Source organism: Elephantulus edwardii, unplaced genomic scaffold, assembly GCF_000299155.1.
Source record: "Elephantulus edwardii isolate Elephantulus edwardi_28Jun2011 unplaced genomic scaffold, EleEdw1.0 scaffold00013, whole genome shotgun sequence".
Lineage (NCBI taxonomy): Eukaryota > Metazoa > Chordata > Mammalia > Macroscelidea > Macroscelididae > Elephantulus > Elephantulus edwardii.
In genome coordinates this window covers 7,490,805-7,501,367 of record NW_006399763.1, presented here as the reverse complement: position 1 = coordinate 7,501,367, position 10,563 = coordinate 7,490,805, and the positions used below count along the sequence as shown (strand labels likewise).

At 40.2% G+C, this 10,563-nt stretch overlaps 1 protein-coding gene across 1 annotated transcript in view; it reads right to left on the bottom strand.

The window, feature by feature from the left end:
• POPDC3 (popeye domain containing 3) overlaps positions 1 to 3,530 on the bottom strand; it is a 4,721-nt gene extending 1,191 nt beyond the window's left edge. Inside the window, exons 1-2 of the mRNA XM_006881183.1 lie at positions 2,808 to 3,530; positions 1,702 to 1,810 (exon numbers count right to left, since the gene is read on the bottom strand). Coding sequence (XP_006881245.1) covers positions 1,702 to 1,810; positions 2,808 to 3,292 — 594 coding nt within the window. The 5' untranslated portion in view covers positions 3,293 to 3,530. The remainder of the gene's footprint in view (positions 1 to 1,701; positions 1,811 to 2,807) is intronic.
• Between the last annotated feature and the right edge of the window lie 7,033 nt (positions 3,531 to 10,563).

Sequence of the window (10,563 nt, the reverse complement as noted above, 5' to 3'; positions counted from 1 at the left end):
TTAAAAAATATAAAAGGAAATTATACTATTTATTATTAGATAAATATTTTAAGATTAATAATAACACTATTTTCTTCCCATCTCCATTTTCTTTCCTGTTCTCTTAGTTTGAGTAACTCTTTTATGTTACTGAAGTGAGAGATAACTGATATTAAAAAAATAAAATGGAATTGGCTGATATTAGAGAAGAATTTCTAAGTCAGTACTGGAAGTGTGCACATATAACCCAAGCCCAATTTCTGTAGTACAAAGTAGAATTTATATACCTATTCTATTTATCAAAAGGTCGCCAATTGGATTCTACCAGTCACTCCAAGGAAGACACACAGACTTAAAGCCTTGGGAACCTGATGAAGGCTCACCATAAATTAAAGATAAATGGATGGAAGTGAGTTCTTTTTGTACACATATTTGTAAACACACCTTCACCCACTAGGGAGTTCTGGTAGCCTACCCACAAGAAGCTGCACTGCAACCCTTAAGGCATATGGTTCGAGGAGAGAAGTAGCTTCGTGGGAAAAGGATGGGCAATCTCCTCCTTTGTGATTAACTGCCTCTGAAAACTGGCTGGAGGGCCAGCTATGGATTGGTTCTGATTCAATGGTACACAACAACTTCATTCACTTACTCACCTCTGTCAAGTCGGAATCAATTCACAGCTGACCCTCCTCCAGTGGGTTTTCAGAGGCTGAGCAGGAGTGGCACCCACTTCCTAAACAATGTGTCTCTGGCAACTCTATGAACTTTGATAAATGACGATAGTTATAGAAAGGCTTCAGGCCTTTTGTCCATGCTCGATTCGATGGCAATCAACAACAACATATGATACAGGAGAAAGAATATATCTTTCTCTCAAGGAGCTGACAGATTTGAATCACTTGTCCTTGGATTGGCAGCACAATTTACTACCCACGGGTCATCAGAGCTCCCCTCACCCCGTCCCCCCTTTCCCCTGGCAATGAGATGGACTGACACAAAGACAAAGACCACAATGATGGGTTCAAGTGTGTCAAAGATGACGAGGATGCCAAAGGATAGGGGAGGGTTCAGGTCTATTGTTCATAGGGTTGCTGAGTCATACTCGCTCAGCGGTAACTACATAACAACAACAACAACAACAACTTAAATTATATATTTAGAACTGCAGTGAGAGAGTAAATTTAGCATTTTGTTGTTAGAAAACAACTGAAATCCATCAGTATTTTAAACTTCAAGATCACTTATTTTGTAGTAAGTATAAATATTCTGTCCTAAGTATATTTCTAAACTGTCATACTGGCACTGCTAAGTTTACCACCAACTCTTAATTATGCTTTAACTCTGAAACCTACAGTAATACAACGTGTAAGTAACATTCTACTGAAAATTATACAAAAATGACTGGACCAGTGCATCAACAGAGGACTGCTAGATATGCAGGCTGAGTTTAGAAGAGTTACAATACTGATCTTAAAAATATTTATCACAGTCTCCTTCCTGACATCTACAAAATTGTTCTTCTTTTATTGCTGGGGCTGTGAAATGACATTAATCAACAAGCATTAAGTAAAATTGGGAAGTCATGCTGTAAAGACCATTCCAAAATGAAATAGAAATTATCTTTTTGTATCATGTGCTTTTTTATTGTTGTTGGTGTTGGTTTGTTTTTGAACAACTGATATTTACCTATTTGGAAGAGGACCTAGTTATCCCTTCCCTTACCTGAAAAATGCCTTCCTCTGTGGGTCTCAGTGAGTCCCACTCAGGAGAATCCAAGAATTGAAAGGGGAAAATGTAATGCAGAAATTCACCATCAACTGTCACTCTGATCCTAGAAAAACACAAAGAACATCACTTATGAGGGAAGGAGAAAGACAGCACATAATTTGGGAGGAAAATGGTATTTCAAATCTTGGATGACCTTTTTGCCTTTCAGATTTTTTTCTTGCCATTTAGACTTTTGAAGAGAAAATATTCAATTAATATATTACAAGAAATGACATAACTTCTTCTAAGATTCACGTACCAAACCTCTTCACACAATTTGGTTCTGGAAATACTAAGTGAAATCCATCAAGCTATATATTTGTCATATGTGCACATTTATACACACATACACACAATGCTTTAATTAAAAAGTATCAGATTTAAAATGAAATAGGACATTTAAGAACATAAAAATCTTTTACTATAAATACCTATATAAAGTATATATTTAATCCTTAGTTTAAGCATGAGAAGTCACATTATTTTTTTTTTCTTCTTCCAACATTTGTTTCCAACAAATATGTTTACGTTTTTATATATGCCTATAGTGCCCTCATTCTCTAGTAACAGAAAACGATGGCCGCGCCATAGGAGAAAGATGGACAATCTCCTCCCATGTGATTTACAATCTTGAAAGCCTGTTGGCTGGTCGCTATCACTTGGTTCTGAGTAGATAGTACACAACAAATGAAAAAAAAGAAAAATCTATGAAATTGTACTTTTCTCTGCTACTTAAGAGAATGTCCTCTCAAACATGCCATCTTATGTAGTCTAATACTTCTAGCTGACATCATCCTCTTCGTGACTTTCAGTGATTAGTTTGACATAGAGTATAGAGGTAGTAAATACAATCATACTTTAAGGTCAACTTCCTTTGATTTCTAAGAAGAAATAAGCTCTTGATCATTTCCTGCTTGAAGTAAAGAATATTTGAAATGACTCATATATGAAAGGCGTTCTTAATGCCACCCAGAACTGTGTTATACTGAGATGGAAAAATATTGTGAAAATAAATGGGAATTACTCTAAAGGGAAGAAATGCAATCGCTAAAGGTACGAACCTTCCTGAAACAAGCAGGGAGAGTTTATCAATGGACGTCTTCCCCTGCATGGCATAGCAGTGCTCCTTTTCCAACGTTACTACCTCTGAGCTCAGAGCAATGGTTCTGAAGACAGGTAAAGTGATCCCCAGGGGCTGGAAAAGGGAGTTGTACAGCACCTGGAATTCTCGGGCAAAGGTTATGCTGCGGACTTGATAGGCAATATGAACAAACTGCATGAAGCAGATGACAAAGAGTATAAAATTCCAGGAAAATATATCAGCTGCACAGACATCTACCCAAGCCCAGACAGCAAAGCAGAGAAAACCCAAGCCCAGCAAACTGAAAACGTAGAGGAGCCCAAAGAATCCACTTCCACCCATGAAGCCTACAACAAATAAAATACTGGCAAGATGATAAATTGCCCCTTCTGCCTCTTGGTTCCAGGCTGTGCAGACTGGGTGTTCTACTACGAGGTTCTTCCATAAACTTGAATTTCTTTCCATGGCTAAGCTCACTTTTCAGTTGGCTTTAGGTGCTATTAATTAAGTAGTTAAGTTCTTTGCTTCTTCATCATCAGAGTTTTACTCAGTTTTCACAAAACAAGAGAAATACCGAGCAATGGAGTTGCGATGATAATGGTTTTGTATACGTGGAGGTTGAAGAACCAAGACTCTGTGAAGATTCTTTAAGTTCATCTGGACTCTGGATGTAGATCTGTTTGGAAAATATTTGTGCTGTTTCCTGTGAAAGAGAAGGGGGGAAATGACATATAATAGTACAGACCACGGAGAGTTGTGCTACCTGACTTTTGAGTTACCCAGCAGCAGCTCTAGGGAACAAGATGGGCCCTCACTTCCCATGCGATTTACAGCCTTGGAAGCCCAATGAAGGGTCAGCTACAGGTTTAATTAAGCAACTTTGAGAATAAGCCAAACCCAAATGTACTACTATGAAATCTATTCTACCTCATAGTGACCATATAGGACAGAGTAGAACTGCTTCATGGGGTTCCTAATACTATATCTTTAAAAATACATAGCAATTAATTAGCTTTATTGAATTGCTAACACATATATGAACAACTTTCTGTTATCCTATAAAAGGAAGGCAAGGATAATGGAAATCTACCTTTCCAAAACTGCACTCTTTACAGAAGGAGATTAAGAAGGAGGATAGAGAAAGAGACTTAATAACTCAGTAACGCTATTTATGCATATTATCACCCTACTTTTTGTGAAGTTAGAACATTTCAAGTGCAAATGCTGTCAAGTGTCCATTCAATTTTTATTCCATGTCTATAGTGACAAGAAGCTACACTGCAATCCCAGAGGCACATGGTTCAAATCCACCAGCTGTTCTGTAGGAGAAAGATGGGTAATCTCCCGTGTGGTTAACTGCCTCTGAAAACCTGTTGGAGGACCAGCTATTGGTTGGTTCTGACTTGATGGCACACACCACCACCACCACCAATACTGGCGTAGTGTATAAAAAGCTGTGCTATCAACCCAAAGCTAGGCAGTTTCTATCTACCAGCTACACTTAGGGAGAAAGATGGGTTTTCTCCTCTTGTGCAATTTATCACCTCTGAAAATGCACTAGAGGGTTAGTTATAAGTCAGTTTTGACTTGACAGCAACAACAATAAATCAGTAAACATAGGAAACATATATATAATATAGAAATTTGTGTATATATATATCTATCTCAAGAGCAACGGTGTGTCTCTTGAGACTAAGGTGTGTCTGGTATAGGCCATGGTCTTTTCAATCACTTGTTATGTGTCAGAGAGCTGGACAATGACCAGGGAGGATAGAAAGGGAGAATTGATGCTTTTGAGCTTTGGTGTTGAAGAAGAGTGCTGAGGGTGCCATGGACTCCTAAGAAAACATGCAGATTCATCCTGGAGAGAGTTAACCTGGGTTGCTCCTTGGAGGCAAGGATTCTGAGGCTTTGTCTGACATACTTTGGTCATGCTGTAAGGAGAGACCAGTCCTTGGAGAAGGACATCATGCTTGGGAGGGTGGAGGGCAGGCGCAGGAGGGAAAAGCCCTCTGGGAGGTGGACTGATTTGGTGACTGGGGCAATTGGGATGAGTGTGTTGGAGACAATGCGATTGGCACAGGACAGAGCAGAGTTTAGAGCTGTTGTAGATAAGGTTGCTATGAGTAGGAAGTGACTCAACGGCACATAACAACAACTATATATATATTTAGGAATTTATATTTTAACATTTTAACAATACATAGCCCCTCTCTCTCATTGCCACTGAGTAGAAACCAACTCCTAGCTGATCTCCCTGGATTTCTGAGGCTCTAAATAGCGTGAGAGGAGACTATCCATCTTTCTAGTAAGTATGAACTACTACAGAGGATGCAGGCTTTGGGGCAGCAGTTCGACTCCTTACAGACTTACACCAAGAGTAAGGACACAGTGTGTGCTGTGGAGTTAAAACCAATGCATAGCTGACCCTCCAGTGGGTTTACAGAGGGAGTAAATCATACACTGTTGTTGTTATGTGCCGTCAAGTCATTTACGACTCATAGCGACCCTATGTACAACAGCCCTAAACCCTGCTCTATCCTGTGCCAATCGCACTGCCTCTGACACATCCATCCCGATTACCCCAGTCACTGAATCAATCCACCTCATAGAGGGTCTTCCCCTCCTGCGCTGTCCCTCCACACTCCCAAGCATGATGTCCCTCTCCAAGGACCTGTCTCTCCTTACAACATGTCCAAAGTATGTCAGACGAAGCCCCAGAATCCTTGTCTCCAAGGAGTAGCCTGGTTTAACCCTTTAGGATGTATCTGTTTGTTTTCTTGGCAGTCCATGGTACATTCAATACTCTTCTCCAGCACCACAGCTCAAAGGCGTCAATTCTCCTTCTATCCTCCCTAGTCATTGTCCAATTCTCTGATGCATAACAAGTGAGTGCAAAAACCATGGCTTGAATCAGGCAGACCTTAGTCTCCAGAGAGACACCGTTGCTCTTGAGTACTTTAGAGAGGTCCCTAAGCGCAGACTTCCCCATCGCAATACGTTTTTTGATTTCCTGGCTGCTGGTGCCAAGAGTGTTGACCGTGGAGCTGAGAAAAAATATCATACACTAGGCTGTGAAAATGTACAATGAATTAAATTGATTTTAAAAAATGTAAATTCATACATATACAAAGAAAGTAAATGTAAATTGAGCTCGAGTCCCCAGTCAGTAGGGAGTTGTGTTGTCAACCCAAAGGCAGGCAGTTGGAATTTACCAGCTGCTCTGAAGGAGAAAAATGGGCAATCTCCTCTTGTGTGATTACTGCCCCTGGAAACCTGCTGGAGGGTCAGCTATGGGTTGAGTCCAATTTGATTGCCATAAGAGAGAGAGTTATTGCACTTAAGGTTATTTCAGGTTAAAGGTTGCATCCATATAACTGGTTAAATAATATTAATATCCCTGCTACTTACACATTAATTTACCAGATGGTAAAAAAAAGTTACCACTCTGTTCTTCTACACATATACTTTCTAGCCTTTCAGCCATATGGTAAAAATGCTAATATGTAATCTTAGTCAGGAGAGAACGAACCATGATGACAAGAGCTGCAGAATATATATCATTTACCACCAGGTTTCTTAAAAACAAATTGTTTCAGAGTGAAGTAATCATTATGTTGATGTTTTTAAACCATAATAACATGAAACCTTGAAATTTCATGCTACATTTAGTGATTTTTTTTAAAAAAAGATCATTGCCAGGACACCTGATAATCAACTGTCATGTATCACAGATCTTTTCCACAAAGAAAAAAAATACATATACAGAGACAAAAGACTTTGTTGGAATATGCAAGTCAACAGTGTAAGTACCAATGGAAGTAAAAATGGGAACAAGGAGTTGCTGCTGTGGCTGAAGTTTCTAACTTTTCATTTTGGACTGTGATTCCCAGTCCAGCAAGTCAGGACTCAAAAGAGCTTTGCTGGTGAACTCATTAAAACAGAGAGGAAAACACACACTCAGAAACCAATACAATCCCGTGACCTCCAGCTACGGCTGCATTGTTATTTTTACTTGTTTTCAGACACATTTGAACACTTCTGTACGCCCTTAATTCATTCCCCCCAAACCATTCTGTGATTCTGGGACATTACTCAATTGAACATGTTCATTTCTTCTCTTTTCGAAAAAAATATAAAATCCTATACAACCAGGTATTCACATCAAAGGGAGACATAAATTATAATGAGAAGGGAGACGTGTGAACCACCAGAAGGCAGACGTCAGTCTCTTTAGCTTCACTTCTCACACGAAGTTAATCAATTCCTCAGGATACCAAGTAGAGCCACTAAAGCCAATCTTAAAAAGCACTTGTAGTAGAGCTCTGAATCTTAGCTTAAATGTCTTAAAAGATGTATAAACCCCCCAAAAAATGTCAAAATTCTGTACTAGGAAAAGGCCATGTGAAATATTTGTGGTTATTCAGGAGGTACCTTCTGGGAGTTTACAACCAAACACAGCCCACTGCCATCAAGTCAGCTGTGACTGTACACAACCCTTCATCGGGTTTCTGAGGCTCTGGTGGCCTCGTGATGAGGAGCTGCACTGCCAACCCAAAGGCACATTGTTCTGGTACACCATCTGCTCCACAGCAGAAAGGTGGACAATCTCCTTCCATGGGGTTTACTGCTTCTGAAAACCCTCTGGAACGTAAGATACAAGTCAGTTCCAATTTAAGTGCACATAACAACAACAACAACAACAACAACAATAAATCTTTAAGGGAGGAGACTGCCCATTTTTCTCCCATGGAATGATTGGTGGATTTGAACAGCTGATCTCTATTTGCAACACAACAGGTAACACATTGCCGTGATATTTTGGGTTCCTTCAATGAAATGCATTGACACAATGACTAACAATGGGTTCAAGTATATCAGAGATATTGACTCGACAGAACTGAACAACAACAGCAGCAACATGTCCGCAACATAATTCTAATAAGAGAATTATGTCCCATTCAAGAATATTTCAATATCCTGCTACCACACTATCTTTGATACTGTATTACTCAACACAGGACATTCACTGACCCTGATTAAATTACCCTACATCAAGCCTTTCTGCACTTGGTGTGTTTTTATTCAGTCACTAAAACAGATGTACTTTATTAGAAGAGGAAGAACTGACAGGGGCAGGTGACAAGCATGAGTGTTCCTCTGCTATGTGCCAGCAGCACTATAGGAATGTGGAGCGTGATTCATCAACCAACTGGCTGCCTTTCATGCCTGCAGGCCCCAGTCCTGTTTGGGGTAAGTAGCTGCTCAAATGCCAAAAGGCAGGATGGATAACTCCCTTCAACTACACAGTTGGTTTTCCCTGCAAAACGAGTTAGCACGCGGAACTACAAATGATGGAGTCAAAAGGAACTGAAAACAAATAGTTCTCGACTCCCATACTGTCTGCCTTTAAGTCATAATATCTGTGTTGTAAAGGAATAAGGGAAAGTAAAAGAAAAGGATGTACAATGAAATGTGATATAAATGTAGTGGTAAATGGTGGCGGGCAGGGGGAGATTAACTCAGAAATTTCAACTGTTTGGAACACTTGTGATCTCACTGCTACAGAGGAAATGGAAACTAGTGTCCGCAGTGTCCAAATGGGATGAGCAGGACATAGACTGGGAGCTGCTTGTTTTGGGCTGAGGTGGCAGTGAGCCCAGAGGTGGTCGGGGAACTGGGTCCTCGTGGGCCCTGCTGCACTTACTTCTTCTCCAGCTGACAGAGCTGCCTGTCCAGGCTGTGAATCAGATGTGACTGTGCTGCTGTGCTAGGAGACCAGAGTGGGATATTCTGCCAGGACAGGTTTGCCAAGAAAATAAACTCCTAACCGTGGATATTTAAAGACCAGCTATGTCCATCTACTTGGACTGCTCAATTCAGAAAGCTCAGAATAATGCCTGTGACACAGAGCTGCTCAAAAAAATAATCTCCTATAATAGTTTTCAACATTGTCTCATTTCCCTTCCTAAAGGTGGAAATTCTCCAGTGCAGCAAGAGCAAATATAGATATGTTAGTATTTCTGACCCCTGGCACTCAATGAGGAGCCTTGGTGGTGAAGTGTGTAATGTGTTGGGCTCCTCACTGAAAAGTCAGTGATTGGAATCTACCAGTAGTTTCATGGGAGAAAGATGGACAGTCGTTCTTCAAAGATTTATAGCTTCCAAATCAACTTGACCTCAGTGGATTTTGGTTTAGCACATGATGCATGTTAATTGCTATGCAGGTGCAAGCAGTCTGTCTCTCCACGGCCACCTTCTACCTAAATGAATAGATATTTTAACCATCTTCTGTCACCAAGAAGCATGGAAGTGGGGAGAATCCAATATCCAAAACAGATTAACATAGGGATACAGAGGAGTTTGGCCATTACTTTTTTAAAATGACTGGCACAACTGCAAATATACAGGAGAATCCTTTTGTCTTCTCATAACTTGATCTCCTTAAGAACAGCTTAAGTACTGATTTTCCTTAACAACAATAATGTCTCCAGTACTGTGGTACTGAGTTAGATAGGGTTGCTAAGGTAACCCATAAGCTCAAGTTCCATCAATACTCATTAGCTGGAATTAGATACTGACTTTAGTATGTGTTCTATATGTCAAATTATTCTTGTTTCTTTAGATTGTTTTTTTTTCCTTCAACACTTAACAATTTCTATGTGTCATGAGTTGGGATCAACTTGATACTAACTAGCTTGATATTTCGGCAGTAGATTGGAGATGTATGGGAAGTGAGAGTGATATGGCCTGAAAGAGTAATCATCCATGTTGGAAATGGGCTGCAGGGTCCACAACACAGCAAGGAGGTTTTGAGGACTTAAGGGAAGTCTCTAGCCAGCAGTTAGCAAGATAATGAGGAATTCAGTGCCACAAATGCAAGGAGCTGCATTCGACCAGCCATCTGAAGAGACTGCAGAGGACCCTGAACTCCAGTGCAAAGTACAGTGTGGCTCAATAAAGACATTTGTAGGACTCTTGCCACAGAATATCATGAGCTGACAAATTTGTATTTTAAATGACTAAGCAGGGAGCCCTGGTGGCCTAGAGGGTAAAGAGTTGTGTTGCCAATTCAAAGGCAGTTTGAATCCACCACCTTCACTGGGGGAGAAAAATGGCTGGTCTCTTCCTGTGTGCTTTAACTGTCTCTGAAAACCCACTATGAGTCGGTTCCTACTTGATGGCAATGAGTTTGTGTCTGTCTGTTTTTTAAGTATATAGTAATTTGTTACAGAGTAATAGAAAGCTGATATGCATGTATATATGCATACATAATTTTATGAGGCTTTTAATCAATTTAGTACAAGCACCCCTTGGAGATATTGTGTGCTTTGTTCCAGACTATTGCAGTCAAGAAAATACCACACTAAGTGAGTGACACGGATTTTTTTAGTTCCCTGGTACATATAAAATTTGTGTTTACACTGTAATGCACGCAGTAATATTAAGTATGCAATGTTGTGTACTGCTGAGTCAGAACCAACCCATTGCTGAGCCTCCAGTGAGTTTTCAGAGGGAGTTAATCACACAGGAGGAGACTGTCCATCCTTCTCCCATGTAGCAACTGGTAGATTTGAAACCTCTGCTTTTGGGACTGTATAGCCTTATTTGTAAGGCAGCTCAGGACGACAAAGCAAGATACTATAATGAAATGTGCAGAGAGCTGTAGTCAGAAAATCAAAAGGGCCGAACTTGCTCATTTCTTAAGCTGAAGGAGTTGAAAAATCAATCCAAGC